This window comes from Paralichthys olivaceus, chromosome 9 (genome assembly GCF_024713975.1).
Source record: "Paralichthys olivaceus isolate ysfri-2021 chromosome 9, ASM2471397v2, whole genome shotgun sequence".
In the NCBI taxonomy this organism is placed as follows: Eukaryota; Metazoa; Chordata; class Actinopteri; order Pleuronectiformes; family Paralichthyidae; genus Paralichthys; species Paralichthys olivaceus.
In genome coordinates, this window is record NC_091101.1 from 8,273,308 (window position 1) to 8,291,961 (window position 18,654).

General features: G+C 40.7%; 3 protein-coding genes across 3 annotated transcripts; 2 read left to right on the forward strand and 1 right to left on the reverse strand.

The window, feature by feature from the left end:
• The first annotated feature begins 9 nt into the window (after positions 1-9).
• On the forward strand, positions 10-3,194 carry pfdn6 (prefoldin subunit 6). The gene is made up of 4 exons (XM_020085555.2): positions 10-363; positions 565-635; positions 1,157-1,281; positions 2,690-3,194. The coding sequence occupies exons 1-4, from the start codon at positions 300-302 to the stop codon at positions 2,808-2,810; spliced, it is 381 nt and encodes a 126-aa protein (XP_019941114.1). The 5' UTR covers positions 10-299; the 3' UTR covers positions 2,811-3,194.
• A 2,152-nt stretch (positions 3,195-5,346) lies between these two features.
• Positions 5,347-7,936, reverse strand: her5 (hairy-related 5). The gene is made up of 3 exons (XM_020078913.2): positions 7,507-7,936; positions 7,326-7,421; positions 5,347-7,211 (listed from the first exon to the last, which is right to left on the reverse strand). Exons 1-3 carry the CDS (start codon positions 7,555-7,557, stop codon positions 6,750-6,752), a joined length of 609 nt encoding a protein of 202 aa, XP_019934472.2. The 5' UTR covers positions 7,558-7,936; the 3' UTR covers positions 5,347-6,749.
• A 1,976-nt stretch (positions 7,937-9,912) lies between these two features.
• On the forward strand, positions 9,913-12,006 carry LOC109624333 (transcription factor HES-7-like). Its single transcript, XM_020078901.2, has 4 exons — positions 9,913-10,083; positions 10,825-10,920; positions 11,032-11,125; positions 11,233-12,006. Exons 1-4 carry the CDS (start codon positions 10,030-10,032, stop codon positions 11,844-11,846), a joined length of 858 nt encoding a protein of 285 aa, XP_019934460.1. The 5' UTR covers positions 9,913-10,029; the 3' UTR covers positions 11,847-12,006.
• The last annotated feature ends 6,648 nt before the right edge of the window (positions 12,007-18,654 follow it).

An 18,654-nucleotide genomic window follows, 5' to 3' on the forward strand; every position in this document is an offset into this window, starting at 1 on the left:
AATAAATTCACAAACGGAAAAGAAGGCGACCAGAACACACGTAGATCAAATACCATCTCATCATCACTTTTAATGTTAATTTTGTTTTACATGCAGTAAACTTGTGCGAGTTAATCTGTTGTGAATACTGTTGTGATGCAGTAAGGGCTCTTACTTTGAAGACACGACTTGACTTCCGCTCTAGCTACTGCCTCTTCCTGTTAGCTACCGCTGCACCTTCGTGTCAGACCACATTTAGCAATCCGCTCATTCTAAATCAACACTTCGTTCCCCCGGGGTTTATTTGAGCCAACGCAAACATGGCAGAGGCCATTCAAAAGAAAATAAAAGCGGAGATAGAAATATATACACAGATGCAGAAAGGTGAGTCCTTTTCCTTGCACACATCGAGCCATGTTGTAGTGAACAAGCTAGCTGACCATATTTGGACGCACATGAAACACGCGACGATAACATGTCATACACATTTAAACTAGTTATTACGCTCAGAAATGTCTAACCTGTATTGTTGAAATACATGTGATCGATAACTCACTGACCACCTAATGTCTGTCTGTCATTCAGATGTTAGCAAGAGCGTGTCAGCCAGACAGAAGCTGGAGGCGCAGCTAACAGAGAACAACTTTGTCAAAGAGGTAACCTCTCCTTCTAATGTCTAATGCTACATGAGTGGACTACACGTTGTTGGTCATTGCCATTTCATTTATTTGTTTATTTGTTTGACAGGGACAATGCTCATTAATCAACAGCAAAATGAGCCAGAGTTAGCTCAACAGGCTAGTTTTCAGATGTTGTCACTGGACAGTTTTTAAAATGGCAACCTAAAATTAAAATAAAATGATTTGATTTAGTCAACACTTACGAGTAATGTATACAGACTAATATTCAGACATGAACAATGAAGCAACAGCACAACATATGTGACAGAGCACAGCAGGTAAAAACCAACAAAGACAAACTGCAGACAGGCAGCTAAAGTCAGTAGTTAGTCTAATATGCACATATCTGATTATCAATATGCCATTTCTTTAGCTGACCAATAAGTATTTACTTCTCTTATGTGCATTGGCAACAGATTCCAGGTCCTTCACGTGTTGCATGCAGGCAGTGATCAGTATTTAAGATCTCATCTCTCTCTCTGTCTCTCTCTTTCCAGGAGCTGGATCTGCTGAACAGCACAAACACAGTTTATAAACTTATTGGTCCTGTGTTAGTGGTACAAGATCAGGACGAGGCCAAAGCCACAGTTGCAAAAAGGCTGGAATATATTAAAGGAGAAATGTGAGTCACTGAAGTTTGGTTCGTGCCTGTAGTGCTATAGAGCACAGAAATACCTGGTATATACAAAAGAAACATTGGTTCTCACGTCCCCTCATTAGCCTTATGTGTAAACATGACACCAGTATTTCAAAATCATCAGGGATATAGTAGTACATAGATTAGTCCATACTTTTTATATCTGTCAGTCCTGTAATGATCATGACTTAGGTAACTCCCAGTCTGTGTCTTGACACATGCTGCTGTAATGTTGCACGAGAAGGGGAGAGATTTTCCCTGTGATAGATTTCACTTAGTGATACTTATAGATGTATTGATTGTATTAATGAAAGCAGCACCAGTTAATAGTATTGTATTAATGTAGTTAATGCTGATAATAAATGATAGGATAGTAATAATACTAGTTGAGTAGTGTCAGATCTGGAGCATGCAGACAGATAACTGCAGAATGAGGACAGAAAGTGTGTGTGGGGGGACATGTAGTTCAGTTAGGGCTTGGCGATAAAACAATAGTGGTAATTATCGCGATATAACTTTTCCTCGACAGAAATTGAAGACACGGTCAATAGAACTCAGTTCTTCCATGTCTTGACAGACAACACCCATAAACGTTCCAGAGTTTATGAGCCACATGTTAAAACCTGCTACACAACATTAGACGTAACACACACAGACAGGACATCAGTGTCAAAGTGACCAAAAGGATCTGGAGTCATTGTCAGACATCATCGATTAATAACTAAATAAATGTGATCATCGGATTGTATCTGAGGAGGGACAGAGACAGGCAGACACACACACAGACACACACACTCCTGCAGACAGAAGAGAAGTTCTTTCCACATATTGTGACTCAACAAAGTATTGTGGTACTGATATGATTTATATCACCATTTTTATCAATATCGACAGATATGAGAAAAGTTTTTTCCATTTGGCCCAGCTCTATGTTCAGTCTTTATATCTTATATAATTTACATTTATCCTCTGTCAGTTAACACCGTGGAGGTTTTATTAAACAATCCTCATCCCCTTGAACATGCCTCTCTTCATATTCAAAGAAACAGAGAGTAGAAAGTATCAACATATCCGTCCTCTGTGTCAGAGCTGTATGTTTAGATGTGTGAGGAACTGTCTCAGTTGACCATTTGTGACTGTGTGTTCTGAAAAGCCTCCTCATATTCAATGGATCATTTTTGTAGTATTTTCACTAGCAGTTCATAGAAGTATGCTTACCATAGCTGTGTGTCAAAATAGGGAATAACATATAGAGCTGTGAGCGGCCTCTTTCGTGTGAGTGCATTCAGTGTAAACACCTGATCTCAAAAGTGTGTTTTCTGGTATTTCTGTAGTATTGTAAAATTTATCTTGTGTTATTCTCTTTCCCTGTGTTTTTTTTCTCCTGTCACAGTCAAAGGTATGAGGCGCTCCTGAAAGAGATGGAGAAGAAATCCGATCAGCACAGAGAAGTCCTGTCTAGTTTACAGCAGGAGTATCAGAAAGCTCAGGGCCTTGCTGTTGGCAAAGCCTGACCGAGTGAAGAAGCTGCACACAGGCCCACACATACACACAGGGTACAGTGTGTAGTGTCGGTACAGTTGATCCAAAAGGAAAGGGGCGCATGTTGCATCCTCTTTGGAATTTGTTTATTTCTTTGTGCACAGCCACACCCATGACAGCCACACCCCCCCCCCATTCATTCAGCAGCCGTGACATTGAAGCCATGACTGAGAGATAATTGGATGTAGGTAAAGCCATTTCTGTTTATCAATCAAGCCCCCCCCCAGACAAAAGTAGAAAAGAAAAGTCATGCAATGTAAATCTACTACATGAGGTTGAGTCAATTCTGCTTGTATCCTGTCTTTTACTGTAACTTTTCTCTTGTTGCTAATAAACATGTTTTTCATTGAAGGTCATACAGTTTTCTCATTTTTAAATTTTTCTGAGCAGTGCTTCTGTTGACCTGATACTGTTATTGCACAAAAAGGTCTTGTGTGTGTGTGTGTGTGTGTGTGTGTGTGTGTGTGTGTGTGTGTGTGTGTGTGTGTGTGTGTGTGTGTGTGTGTGTGTTCTCTGTTTAGCATTTGCTGTAATTGCAGAGGCAGGCTTCTGGCCACCAGAGCAGATGTTGTCCAGTCACTGGCCCTCCCCTCAGCTCAGCCGTGCATAAAGACACAGCGGTGGAGCATTGTTCACATTAATTAATGAATTTCCCTGCTGTCGACCACCAGCAGAGGATTTAGGCAACATGAATAACCAAAGTCTTCTACAGATCTAACAGTGTAAGTAACCACAACAGAAACCCCAGATTTAAAAGAAATGGGAATTCTTGTGTGAATTTACATTTATGGTTGGAAGCAACTTACACATTCACAACTCTTTGCTGATTGACTTTTTAGGGTGCTGTCGACTACATTACATACACTTATCAATTAAATTTTATTTATACAGAACCATAGCACAATATCCATTACGTCAATGCACATTACATAGCAAGGTTAAAACCTTAAAATTCAAACATTAATGCCTGACAACCTTTTACCAAGTGTTCCCAAAGAATTTGGCATAATTTGTAGCCTAATGTTTACATGGTAGCCGTCAGTCTAGAAGATAATGTGTGTAAAACCAAAGCAGACAGTTTGGAAGTAGGCAACACTTGTGATGTTAGTGTTCACTGCGTGGTTAAAACTTGAAGATGGATAAATCTTTACTGTTCTCCACATTTCAGCAGCTTCACATCACTTGTTTTGGATGCGACTGAATGGACCTATCAGAAGCTAGAAGGTAAAGGTGACACTCACAAAAGTAAGTAAGTAAGAATTTTGTTGGTTTTAAAGTGGCAGATGTTAAAAAAACAACTTTAAAATATGTAACTAGCTTTAAACTAATAATGAATATGTAAATTCTTAACATCATACGCATATATTTTTAGTAATTGAATATATTGGTGTATGTTCATTAACTTGACCTCTGAACCTTACATGTGTTTTGAAAATTAAATTGCCCTCATTGACAAACGTAGTCTCAGGGCTACAGGGGCCATTAAACAAATAACAACAAAACCTGCAAAAACAACAAGACTGCAGGTCACAAAGCTGCGTCTGTGCACGAGCTCGTCACCTCTGACGCGTGGGTCACCCATTGACACCCTGAGGTGCTGTGTTTTTATAACGTCCACACTGCGGCTGTAAACCTGCAGACACGTGGCCACGGGTGAAAATATAGACCCACACATTCTCTAAATCCTCGATCAGAATATATATATTAGTGGATAGATTCTGTGGGAGTCTATAGCTCTGTAATTCATTCTACAGTTTATTATGGAGTGGTTTTATTTAAGCTGTGACACGTGAAGGGCTGTGATATAAACTTTAAAAGGTTTAAATAAGTCCAGAATATGTACAAGTGCATTTATACTATGATAACATATGGCCTAGATATACCCCTCATATGGATATTAAAGCGTTCTGCTCGTGGGAACTGAAGGCATCAGATGGTGTGTCGATGAGGCCAAAAGGTGGTTTATCACTTTGCATTTATTGTGTTCGCGCTGATGTGGTAAAAAACAACACGTGCAGTGGTTTCTGTCGAGGTCACCGTTCAGTCACTGGGACACATTTCTTCTTCTGGTCCAAAGTAAACAAACTGGAAACCTTATCATAAAAATCTCATAATAAAGCTGATCCCACATCCGAGCCGGACTAATCTGATCCATTTTACTCAGACAATAAACCAGGCCTTGTTTAAAACTCATTCAGACAGATGCTCCTCAAATTAAACTCTAATCTGATTCCAGCTTTAATTGATTTACTTCAGTGATGTGAGGAGCTGAAGCTTTGAGGTGCACAAAGGAGCATCCTGTCCACAGATCAGCGCAGCGGGACTAACACCTCCTTTCAGACGAGAGGTTTCCAAACAGGCTGCGAGGGAATGCGTGCGTGTGCACTGCAACGCAGGACCAGGCACAGGGTTAGCAGAGTTACACAGTTTCAAATGGCTCATCCATGGGGTGGTTTTCATGGTAAATGGGATAACCTGTAGTTTTATTTTTAAAGAAACATAGATGTTCATTTTACAAGGAACAATCTGCACAAACTTCGTCAGGGAATTATAATTCTTCTCCAGGAAAGTTGAAAACATATCAGACCCAGCAGGTCACCATGAGTCAAAGATTAGTCGGTACTTGGAGGTGAACAGTCTTCTTTCCCGTGCGCTCAGGGAGGGGTCTGCTGGGCAGTTAGCACGCACTTTACCCAGATGGAGAACAGTTAGGAAACCATCCAGCGTGTATTCATATGTTGATGTAAGGGAGCATGTGGTTTTTCTTTTAGTGCAGTTTTCAAAGTTAGAGAAGCACACGACAGTAGACACACACCGCCTGCACATCTGCAACAAGCAGACACAATCCACAAAATAAACCTATTTTGTCCCAGATTCTGAACAACAAATTCTGTCGTAATTGTTGACAAAATATTATTTGAAATGGACCGCAGTGACGATTAAATGTTTTCTGCAGTTCTCATCATGTTTAAATTGAATATTCAACATAAATTCGACCATGTCGTGCTATTCTATGGTAGATTCAAGGTGCGGATAGATCTAACGTGGAACTGGACACTGGATGCACTGGTAGCAGCCTCTCCCATAATCTTTCAAATGTGTCTGCTGAATTTGAGTGGTTGATAAAGATTCGATTGTGTATATGCATATTGTTATAAACCTAATCCAAATAGTTGAGTAGTAGTATGTTTCTAGCTTTGTTTCAACGTCTGGGGTTTTGTAGATTGGACATTTTCAGACCAGAAGCAGTCTGGAGCCCGAGCAGTGTGAATGACCACTCTGCCTTTCTACATTTGAAAACCATCAACATTTCAAAAGACAAAATGTGTCATAACTGTTGTGCCCAGCCTGGATAAAGTATGTGTTAACTGCACCCTTTTCTTCTGCGGCGTTTGGAAAGTCAACTCAAATGCAAACAATTCACGCAGCGAATAGGCCACTCCATTTTTCTGTGAAAGATCAGGAAACTGGACTTTTATTGTAGATCACAAGTTCAGCTTTAACAACTTTCAACAACCTCATTTACATCACAGAGCAAAGAGGGAAAAAACAGGAGAGCGCCCCTGATCGAGCTGCAAAAATAAAAAACTGATTTTGCGCACTGTTTTCAGCGTCTTACGCACGCGTAAAAGCATCACCAAATATACTTTCTCGTGATGTTAAAATAACACCAGCCTGCAGACATCCCCGCCTGAAAAAATATCATATGTACACATCATATTTAAAAAAGAAAAAAATATTGGGGATGCCAAAATAAAAACGCCACACAAATGTGGAAAATATCATCGATGTCATAGAAAATGTGACTGTACAGGAGAATTCACGGCTGTACAATAAAATACATATTTACACTGTCTGCTGGCATCTACAGCTTCATAGTCTCAAATAAAAATCTGTGTCTGAAGTCTCTGTTACTGAGGCCAGGGCCTCCACACGGGATCGGTGATGTGCGTGGACCCTGAGTTGGAGGAAAACGGCTTCGTGCTCTCGCAGTGGAGGCCGGTGAGATACGGATGAGAGATTCCGTGCTTGCTGTGGTGGCGGGCTGCACGAGGAGCCAGAGAAGTCGAGTCTACAGCGGGTATCAGTGTCTTGTGGATGTGTTCGGGTGAGGGAGCGGGAGTATGTGCCTCGGGGAGCGCAAGAGAAGCCTTAATTGCATCGCCATCGGCGTCCTCTGCCTCCTGGCTCTTGGTGGCTATGAAGTGGCTGACCCTCAGCAGACAGGACCTCATGCCTTCATGGTAGCTGTGCTGGCGGGCACCACAGGCCCGGTTCTTGGACAGGACTCTGTCCTCCTCATTCTCTGTCCTCAAGAACTGGACCACGCTCTCCAGAATCTCTGCCTTCTCCACCTTTGGATTCTTCAGTTTCTAAATGAAGAAAACCCACAGTACAAATTAGTCACTAATTTATATTAACATTAATACATTCAGGAACACAGGGATTCCGAACCCCGACAGAAAAACCATGACGCACAGACGAACCTCATTTTGTGTGCTCTTCAGCATCAGAACTCTTAAAGTCTCCAGACTGTGGTTAATTCGCTCACGCCTGCGTTTCTCCATCAGAGGTTTGGGCACCTGGAGTGAAACGCACAACATTAGACTTTAAAAATAAAAGTGAAAATCAGATATTCTCTTTAACAGCCGGAGTTCAGCAGCTTACCCTTCTCATGGTCCTCTGTCTGGGAGACTCGGGTGAAGATAGAGACTTCATGCTCAGAGCGGTGTCGTTGCAGTGGATCCAAAATGAGAAGGGAGCATGTATGTGTCCTCTTGGAATTTGTTGATTTCTTTGCGCACAGCCACGCCCCTGTCAGCCACGCCCCCATCCATTCAGCAGCCTTGACATTGAAGAGAACTGAAATTACATGACCTCATATACATCACCCTGTCTAGTTTCTTAACTTAGTGATCAGAATGGCAGAAAACGTGGGGCCTTAAGTGTGCCATTTGATTTATTTATCCACAGGTTTCAATTCATCTGTTTTCAGTTCACTCTAATGTTGGAACGTTTGTTTTTTTACATTAAGTTGTGTAAGTCATTGGATCTGTCGTGTAATTATATTCCTTCACCCACTCATGAACCCTATCATTTCCTAATGTCCTACTATATTCGGGACAAGAGGGGAACTCAGTTAACTTTACATCAGCAGATTTTACGCACAGGTTTCAACAGTTTTACGCACGCGTAAAAGCATCACCAAATATAATTGTTACAATAAAATCTTCCCGCATAAACGTTTTGCCTGAGAGCTATTGTAGATAGATGTAAAGCCACTTCAGTTTCTCGACCCCCCGCCACCCCCCAGTCCCACACACACTTACACACCCATCAGCCAAATTGCCTGCTTCACACCTTTGCGCTCGTGTGTGTGTGAAGCAGTTGTGTTTATCTACAGAGGGTGTGGTTGGTGTGAGGCCTTGACGCATGAACAACCTGATGTTTCATGCTCAGTTTAAAGATGTGTGGGGTTTAGGGTGAGAGTGGGATTTAGGCTTTTTTTGGGGGGGGGGGGCAGCAGTGGATTTCTGCTCACCGCTGATCCCTATAATTGGCTAAAGTGTGGAGATAACACAGGGATGATCGGATCACGGAGAGATTAAGAGGCTTTTCAGAGGCAATGATACTTCCGTTTAAAATCAAAGAGAGGGCGATCAGTGGAGGCTCAGGGGTCACTACTGGTAACCATGGCAATGGAGAACTATCTATATTGAGTTTCACACACTATACATTTTATATTTAATTATAATAATTATATGATCAAGTTTATAGTCAAACATAAACATACTCTCACAGATTTAGCATTTAGATGCTCTCTCTCTCCCTCTCTCTCTGTATCTGTGTATAGGGATTTAAGACACGTGGACACGCCCCCCTGTCTCCTGAGCCTGCAGGAAACTAATGAGTTTAAAACTTCGTCTTTGGTGTTGGAGAAACGGACCGTTCACGTCTAATATCATGACTCGTGGAGTGAATCAGCCCCACACTCATAAAAGAGTTAAAAACATGAACGTGTGTGTGAATCCGAATGTCAGGTCAGGTATGAAGCTTCGCACACTTAACACTCACGTGTAATAATCACCCTCACACTTCGTCATCATCGTGTGACCTGAGGTGACCTGGCGTGCTCCCGTTTGCCCACTGTTCCCACACATCACTTGACTGCCACGTTCATAATATTCTATCGTTTCGATCAATGCAGTCTCTTTAATCCATATGCATCGCTCCAAATATATTCATGGGTGCAGGAATGTGGCACTGCTTCTTTATTCGCACCATCGGTCTCGTAACGTGCTCTCATTTGGTCTTTTTCATCACTTAGTGCAAAGTGCTGATGTCTCACACTTCATAAAAACTCCTCAGAGCTGCTCACTCTCTCACTTCATGTCTGTTCCCACGACCAGAAAACCCCAACGTTCCCATGCTCTCACCTTTCTGAAGGCCTTAGAGACAACGTGTCAATCTACTAATACAATTAGCTGAGCAGAGGAGTGTGAATCGAGAACGTGGCTGATGTTACACGTTTGCTATCTACTTTATAAAAAGTATTGATCAAAAAGTTTTTATTTGTGTGTACAACTCCCGAGCAGTCTCAGATGCATCTGGACACGTGTGGCAGACATTTTATTCCAGTGTCTGTTGGAATTTGGGATAAAAGTTGTCAGTAATCTAAATAATTGTATTTTAACACATGCTATGTACGAATGTCGTACAGAAATGACAACGTTAACAAAATCTTCTTTCACGAGACTGAAAAAATAACCTCATTTAAGATGATGTCGTGTTTTTGTCGTCAATAATACACATTTTTGGTTTCGATCATATCCAGACCTATAAGCCAAATGATTTTTCTTTAAAAACATTTTATTTTTGATATATGTATATTGTAAAACTATACATCCGTGACTAATAAAAAAGAACATTTAGCATCTTCTGTCACTAAAAATAAATAATTTGACTGTCACCATCATTTTTATCTCAAATTCTCATCAATGGTTAGATTATTAGTTTCGATCTCATTCAACCCCATGGATGCAATAAAACCACTCTCTGTCAAGTGCCGTCACTGACACCTGTCAGCCAATCAGAGCAGCACCAGGCCCAGTTAGACCCACCCCCAGGGAGCAGGAGGCTTTATGAGCAGCTGCAGTTCTCAGTCTGGACATTTGGACCAAACACAGCAACATGACCAGAAAAGTGCAAAACCCCAGTGTGGAGGATGGCAGGAGCAGGAAAAGGGTAAGAATCTATTTGTTATTATTTATTTATTTATCTGGGGACACATGCTAACTGTACCTTGAATACATTTATTCATGAGAACAAATGATGGACTAATACTCTCTGAGGACGAGTCCCTATAGTTGCATCATGGTGTTTATCTTTCTTTGATATTTTTTTGGCCTCTTTGCTGTTCAGTCATAAGAAGGAATCGTTTGCTTCTTACTTCTGTTTTAGAAATCTGGATTTGAGGGATTTTTTAAGAAGAAAAAATCCTCTTTATTATGGAATTGTATAATTTTGACAGCAATTACAAGCAGATTCTTTTTTACAACTCAAGAAACCAAAACTGATTCTTGTTATTCTCTTATAACTGATCTGATAAAGCATTAGAAAATTATTAATTAATCACATTAATTAAATGTATTATTTTGTGTTTTAATTAAAAAAATGTTTGCTTTAGAATTTTTTATCAAAGACAAACCAGTTTTTTTTACAGTTATACATCATAGGTGTAAATTTATCAACACAAAACACCACAACTGTGTGTATTCAGTCCTCAGTTGAGGGAGCTTTGGGCCTCAGCCACTTACAACTTGCTATTTCACGTGCCGTCAGCAGGATTGTCATGAGGGCTCTGTCTTTTGAGTGTAACTGTTGTGGATAAATGCCTCATTATTGCACATTCATTCCATCGTATAATATAACCTTGGACACCTTGATGAGTGACCACAACCTCATTATCTCATAATCTCTTTCCAGATCCTGAAGCCAGTCGTTGAAAAGAAGAGAAGAGATCGAATAAACCAAAGTCTCTCTGAGCTGAGGAGTTTGCTGTTGAATCACACATCGGATCCAGTGAGTCAAGTCAAAACACTCACATAAAGATGCTGCATGTATTCACAAATAAACCTTTCATTATGATAATGAAATGAATGTTTTCCCATGTTTGTGTGTTAACGCTCACAGCGGCTGCAGAATCCTAAAATAGAGAAAGCCGAAATTCTGGACCTGGCTGTGGAATATATTCAGAGATCGACCGATGGAAAGAAAACGAGCAATGGTTAGTGAAATATAATAATTCATCAGCTTCTTGAAATGCACCTCTGCTGAAAATCAGTTTTGTAATCTGTTTTCCCTCTCTCCTTTGTGTCTTGTCACTTGTTGCAGATTCTCCTAATGGTCAGACGAAGACTCGTGCTCCTGTGTTGAGCCTTCATCACCCAGAGTCCAGTCTTCCTCCTCTCTTCAGCATCCAGAGTGCAGGTTTCCAGCAGTGCATGTCCCAGCTGAGCAGCTACATGAGCAGAATACCACCAGCACAGAGAACGAGCCTGATAGAGGGGTTGAAGCATCACACAGAGAAGCAGCAGAGGCCAGACTTTAACCAGAACACGTCTGAGCTGCAACAGGAAGCAACATCTGTGGACGAGTCTTCCAGGTTGCTGCTTCCGTCCCCCTCCCAGTTCCAGCCTCAGTCTTGCTCCACGCCATCCCACGACTACCTCTCCCCTCCCTCTTCCCCCTGGTTCTCTCCTTCTTTCTCCACATATGCCACCTCTCCTCCGTTCCCGTCGTTCGCCTCTCACTTCTCCTTCCCCCCTAGCCTGTCACCTCCATCTTCCAACACCTCCTTCTACAGTTTCTCGCCCACGGCCCCTCACACCAGCCCTGCTGGCCCACACTTCCCATCACCCTGGGCTCCGAGATCCACTCCACACCTTGTGCCGAGGGAGGGGTCACCACCGAACACTTCTTTGTCAGTGTGGAGACCCTGGTTTTGAGGAGGAGTTGCAGAGACTGACAATCTGAGAAGAGCTGATTTAAACTTGAATGTGTGGAGAAGATGAACGACTCTTCTGCAATGTACAGTGTATATATTATCAAAATGTCTTATATTTTCTATTTCTCTTGTAAATAAAATTTGTACTTGAATCTTACAAAGTCTCAGTTTCTGCATTTATCTATGTCACATATATATACATTTATATATACATATATACTAACATATGAACACATTGCAGGTTTTATGATCACTCCCTCACCACATGACTGTTGATGGGAATACTTTGGTATTTATGATTGTGTCAATTTCTGTTTAAGGCCCAGAGATCAGTATTCAACAAGGTCGGACACACACTCAATCCATTTTAATCAATATTGAATTTGTCAACCAGTAGATATAGTTAAAGGTAATTCTCTCCATGGTTTGAACCTCACCTATCCAGTCAGATTCAGACTTTGACCATTTACAGCTTTCTAACTGACAAAACAAACATTTGTTTTGTACCAATAAAGAAGCTGTAATGATGCCAAAGTAAATTGTAGAAGAGTAGTGAATCAATCCCATCAGCAATGATATTCTGTATTACTTGTGTTACATCAGTGCGACCAATTGGCTGGCCAGCTCCAAAATACATTGAAAATCAATCAATCAATACCATTTTATTTGTATAGCCCATATTCACAAATCAGTTTTCTCATAGAGCTTAAAAAGGTGTGACGTCCTCTGTCCTTAACCCTCAACAAGAGTAAGAAAAAATACCCATAAACTTTTAACTGGGGGCAAAACGTAGAAACCTCAGAGAAAAGAACAGACATTTCTATCAGACTTTAGGCTTCACAGCTGAAAAGAACAGATAAAAGCAATAACTTGGTGGCTCTGCTCATTCACATCCTACTGCTCTTTATTATAACTGATGCAATATACAGACATAACATTTGGAGACATTTAAAAAAGATAATTAAAAATCTTTAATCCCTTGGTGGTTTGGAGATACACATCTCATCTTTGTGTCTTGTGTGGAGAAGCTGGCCGGTTATCTGTTATAAAAATTCGTAACAGTTCAGACACTGAAGGGAAACTCCGGCTAATTTACACATCACAGTCTGTTTACAGGTGTTAAAGACTTCTGTTGTATATGTGGGAAAAGGTTTTGTGAAGCTGTTGTAGGTCTGATGAACTGCCTCAAGTGTCGCTCGAGCTCACCTGATCTCTGACCCCCCCCCCCCCATGCTCGAGGCTCCATTTGCTGCTACTGGGACAACATGTCTGATTTTCATACCCAAATGTCAGCAGTCGAGTTGCATTGTGGGTAGTATAATACCAAAGTGAATCCAGAATAAACCACAGATATTGACAATTTTTAATACAACAAATTTTATTAATTGTCTAAATGTGGTGCCAATAAGGGTTTTCCAGGTTTTAGAGCAACTTTCAAAACTTTATAAAAGCAGTCGCCTATATCATTGAAAACACCCCTGGCTTATGTCAAAGGTTAGTTGTTCAGGTTGCGTTAGAATAAAGCCTTACACAAATGTTTGGGGTGCCTCTTAATGAATTACATTTTTTATTTTCATGATCTCGAAAAATCAATAAAGAAAAAATATGTGGCATGTGCAGAAGTTTTGCATCAATGTCAGCACCTTGCTGTTTGACTTAATTAATTAAGTTTCTCAAGCAACCACCCCACATGGTTCCACCACCGTCTGCCACTGACTAAAAAAACCTAGTAAACCATTGGCATCCCAACTGTGGTGACAGAGCCCCACAGCATTTGGACTGTCAGTGTGTCTGTTGCTTGTTAACACATTATTCTTTACAACCAGCGATTTCTTTTGTGTCAGCTGTGTATGTGTCAAACCTCAGACAGTAATATAATACAATAATACATTAAATTTATAGAGCACGTTTCTTAACAGTGTTACAAAGAAGAGAAATTGCAACGGAAAAATAAATTGAATTGTACAAATAGATTAAATTGATTATTCAGGGTTAATGAGAACCAATGTCAATCATTTGTAAAAGCTTTCATAAGATGTGGATTTAAAAAAAGCTTGATATATATTTGTCAGTCTAAATTCAGCAGGGAGTGAATTCCAAAATGTGGGGACTCTTAGTACTCTTAGTAATCGTAGGACTCACCCTTTGTTACAGGGTGAGAGCTGGGAGTGACCAGCAGGACTCTGTCTGCAGATCAATGTGTTTAAAGGGTATTAGTGTGCAAGGTCATTTGAGGGCATTAAAGTGAGCAAAAGACCTAAAAATAAATACAAAATTTAACAATGAGCCCACAAGGTGTCCGATCTCACCCATCAGATGTAGGAGACAACACACATTTAAAAAAAATGTAGCAAAGCTGCAGAGTGCATCTCTGAGCTACGGTGAAAATCAGTAAAGGTATTTCCACAACAAGACAATTGAACCATTGAAAGGTTTCCATTGAAAGTTTCCATTGAAAGTTTCCATTGAAAGTGTCCTCCAACATTGAACTCTATAGTGTAAAGGATGACGTGTGAATGTGGCAGGAAACTTTGGGAGGGATTTAACAGTGTCTTCACCTGCTACCATTCAAGAGTAGTTTTCAAAAGTCAGAATTAAAATGTTATATTTAGCCTACAAAATGATAATACGATTTTTAAAGGCTGCAAACAACATATATGTGGCTGTTTATTTATTTATTTGTATTATTTTTTAGGATCCCTTTTAGCTGTGCTGTAATGACAACTAGTTTTCCTGGGATCCAACATAATCAAATGAACAAATTTGAAAGCATACAATATGGCACACATAAATAAATAAAGACAGTGCCTAATCAAAAACAAACACAAATGGGGAGCCCTTCTTCAAGTGAGTAAATTAGGGCCCTTTGTCTCAGAATCAGTGTAGTGAGATGTTTAATATAAACCTCACTGTTTTACAATGGAAGTCAATGGTTTAAAGTCAGTGATAAACTTTAACTGTTTGGCTTTTATTGGCAGAAGATAAAAATGAAGTGAGAATCATCAAATGTGAAAATAGTTCATGGTTGTTGAGATATTTTAACTTAGGTGACCAACAGAGGGCAGCATTGACACAGTGTAGACTGGTGTGGTGATCTCCATCCCTCACTGACCTCTCTCTGTGAGTATAATAGAGGGGGGGGGGGGGAGTAAACAGAGGATGTCATTGAGCTGTTCCACCAACGATAAGCTCAAGATTCACCATCATCAATCTTCTGTGCTGAGCTCATATTTATCTGATGATCACATCTCTATTACAAGCTTTGAATATCTCCGGCACAGAGGCACCAGAGCATTGGGCCTGACAAAACAGAATTCATCACATGATAGAACACGTCTTTGGATAATGATTATTCCCCCCCCCCCTTCTTTGCACTGAAGAAGCTCTCTCTCTCTCTGAGTGCCATTAGTTACGAGGTGGCCATTATTCTTTGTCAGAGAAATGAGAGGGCAGACACATGGTGGGGGAAGCTTGATTCCACACTGTCTCTGCATGTTTTGATCGCTCTGCACAGACGTATGAAAGCAGAGAAGGTCACTCACGCTGCAGAGGATGACTGCTGCGGCACGCCACATAATTAATAGGGAGAGAGATCACCCCCCTTTGGAATGACCTGACAATGGCTGAAAACTCCTTGGCATTTTCTCAGGACACGCTGATTAGAGCTGATCCTGTTACCCTCTTTAATCACTGTTTTTGTTTGCCATGAATGCGCCCATGCATTCCTGATGTGGACTTGAAAACCCTGAGATGTTGTTCTGCAGAGATGTCACGGCTTTGACGGGGCCTGCCGAGGCCCTGCGAATTCTTTCGTGCTGGTGCATTTCAAATATCCAAATGCTGAGACGGGACTGGTGTCAAACGTTTTCATCACACATGTGCACACTTGTACGGTTTTTAAGTATACACGCAAAACAGCGAGAGGACGTAATGTACTGTGCTGGTATGTTCCACAGGACAAGTGATCATCATGGCTGGATCCAGACCCTAAAGATCTACTGCTTTACTTTCCTGGGCTGGTGCCATTAATTATCTTATCTAATGTTGCATTTACTTAAAAATACCAACTTTTAGAGCCAGTTCTTACCAGGTGGCCTGTAAACTTTTCTTCATATAAAGTTTTAAAAGCCTTACTGATATTTGATGCTGATAAAAAGTGATATATTGAATATTTATGCAATGGACGATGTTTTCTGCAACTGTTTGTTTGTTAGTTTGCAGGATTATGCAAAAACTACTCACCAGATTTCCATGAACATTTGTGGAGTGATGGGGCATGACCCCAGAAGGAACCCATCACTTTCTTTAACATTGAGGGTGGTTTTCAACATTTTCCTTGATTTTTTATAGAAACAAAAATTATGATTATTATTATTATTGTATTACAATAAAGGCACTCAACATGAGGAAAACAAGAAAGAAAATGTATAATGTACATATTTTTAATAAATAATAACACATATAATAGTAATAATACATATAATAATTATGATAATTAATCAGAGTTCACTGTGAGGTTTACAAGTTGGGAGGCAAATTAAGTTTTCCTCACTCTTTTCCTCATTCCTCAGGTCTCATTTGATTTCGACAGCAGGGATTATTTTACACAGAGGGCAGAACGTCCCGACATCTAAACAAAGAGCAACTTTACAAGATCATTCCAAATGGATTAAGATCATTTAGGTAATTTATCTTTTTCCCCGATTCCAGATTCCAGATTAACCACCCAGAGTGCGATTGAAGAAACTTGTTCACGTTCAGTGTTTGTCTTTACAAAAGCAAATGACTGTAATCTACTGGAGTGATTTTCTAAACTTTGCACTCCAAGTGTCTCTAACCTGTGTATTTGTGTTGGAGTGACCGTGCATTCTTCTGGAGTTGAGTCAATTTGTTTGACTAAGCTCTGTTTAGAAAGACAATCCATGGATTCAGTGATTTTTATCAGTCCGATTGAAGGACTGCTCCAGAGAAGCACTCTTCACTCTCATGGCATGACAATACCAAAGAATGTAGATCTGTCACTACCCACAACTAAATATCATTTTTTCCTCTCTTTCATTTCTCTCTCTCTCTCGCTCCCTCTCTTTGGGAGCTGCTTTGAAGTAAACAGTGAAAGGATCCCAGACTGTAGCAAATTACCTGAGGACTGAAACATTTTTGACATAAGTCCTGAGAGACGAGGGCGAGCCACTTTTCCTGGCGGCCCCTTTGGCGTTTTTAATCTGGGGCTGAGGGAGACAGCGACGCTGACAGAATGATGGGACAGCTGGACGAGCTTCCAGGCAACGGGGCAGGAGAGAAACCAAAGGGCCACTGCAGACGTCTGAAAACACAGGCATCAACAGAGCAGGGCAGAAGACCAGAGCAGGACGAGTGTTCGCCTCCTCCATCTCAACAGCTTCATTCTCAATCATGGAGCTTGAAAAATGTAGATATTCTTAGTTCAAACCTAATTTTAGACAAAAGGCCTCACATCTGTATAATCATCTCTTGCAGGAGAATGAAGGTATGTAATTATCTTCGCCGAGGAGGTTGTGTTATTTGTTTGTTTGTTAGCAAGATCACACAAAAAGGACCAAACAGATTTTCCTGAAACTTGGTGGGAGGATGTCGTACAGGTCAAGAAAGAACCCACTAAATTTGGGTGTTGATGTAGATCAGGGCGTGGATCCAGGATTTTTTTTCACTCCCTTAAACATCACAAGATACTGCATTTTTCCAAAATGTCCTATATTTCCTATAATTCATTGATCTTGATAAAAAAACTTGGACTAATATCTATGAGTGTTTGGTACAGCTTGATTTCATTCATGGGGTCTTGACAGAGGTTTGAGCTCTACTGAGTTCCATTGTTATTTGTTTTACAGGGACCACGGACGACAGTGTTGGTTGGTGCACCAAATTGAAATATTGGATTGCCATCAAGTTTTTGACAGCATATTATTAGTCTATATTAATAATCCTACTCTAACGTGTCATGGACATTAAAGAGCACACATAAGGGGCATGAGAGGTCATTAAATTCAGCCCCTCTGTGGACAAAGAAATCAGAAAATTCCACAAAAAATCTTCCCAGGAGCTTCGTTGCCGTGACAATCATCCTTAAAGCAGACAGGAAGTAACCTGAGTCAAACAGGAGGGAATCGAATCAGACATTGAAAGCTTGTTTTTCAGGGCAGGACAATTATATTTGACATAAGGCGCTTTTCACTCATGCATCAGTGCTCTCCACTTTCACGGGCTGCTATCACGTTGGTCCGGCTGTGTGCCTTTCTTCCTCTCAATTTTACTAAGTCATCTCGCAGGAAATGACGAACAATGGCCGCCTTTTCAGAGATCCTGTGACCTTGTTTCTTCCTCTGGGAAGTCGCTGCAATCAAGTATTCAAGAGCGTATTGTGATTATTGTTTCTTCGCTTTGCTCATGTTGTTCAATTTCTGATCTATTGTGCACTGCTTTAAGATGTCCTTAAATTCAAAATTCAAGAAATCGGTTTCTCTCATGGTTTCATCAAGTTGCAACATCTTTTAAATCATAACTCTGATGAAGCCAACTTTTAAATGTGTTTTACTGAAAGGTTTCAAGAGTCACACTGCTCCTGCCTGTGTTTTTTTATTTTGGGTTCGAGCTCTGGATCTGTCTACTTTGTGTCTGGGAACAACATCCTCCTCAGCCTTTTCTGACCCTATCTTCCCTCCCCCCATGGGTGGGCTGTGACCCTCGCTAGCCTGCAGCCACCACAGGTTACTAACTCTCACCCTGCAACGCTTGTCATCCCTGGGATGTACTTCACTACACTTTATGCTCTT

Excerpts from the sequence above, each read along its gene's own strand:
- LOC109624333 (XM_020078901.2), top strand. The coding sequence starts at position 10,030 with ATGACCAGAAAAGTGCAAAACCCCAGTGTGGAGGATGGCAGGAGCAGG. Across the intron at positions 10,084-10,824 it reads ATGGCAGGAGCAGGAAAAGG|ATCCTGAAGCCAGTCGTTGA; the intron begins GTAAGAATCTAT and ends ATCTCTTTCCAG. Across the intron at positions 10,921-11,031 it reads TGAATCACACATCGGATCCA|CGGCTGCAGAATCCTAAAAT; the intron begins GTGAGTCAAGTC and ends TAACGCTCACAG.
- her5 (XM_020078913.2), bottom strand. The coding sequence starts at position 7,557 with ATGAAGTCTCTATCTTCACCCGAGTCTCCCAGACAGAGGACCATGAGA. Across the intron at positions 7,422-7,506 it reads GACAGAGGACCATGAGAAGG|GTGCCCAAACCTCTGATGGA; the intron begins GTAAGCTGCTGA and ends GTTTCACTCCAG. Across the intron at positions 7,212-7,325 it reads TGAAGAGCACACAAAATGAG|AAACTGAAGAATCCAAAGGT; the intron begins GTTCGTCTGTGC and ends TTCTTCATTTAG.
- pfdn6 (XM_020085555.2), top strand. The coding sequence starts at position 300 with ATGGCAGAGGCCATTCAAAAGAAAATAAAAGCGGAGATAGAAATATAT. Across the intron at positions 364-564 it reads ATATACACAGATGCAGAAAG|ATGTTAGCAAGAGCGTGTCA; the intron begins GTGAGTCCTTTT and ends TCTGTCATTCAG. Across the intron at positions 636-1,156 it reads AGAACAACTTTGTCAAAGAG|GAGCTGGATCTGCTGAACAG; the intron begins GTAACCTCTCCT and ends CTCTCTTTCCAG.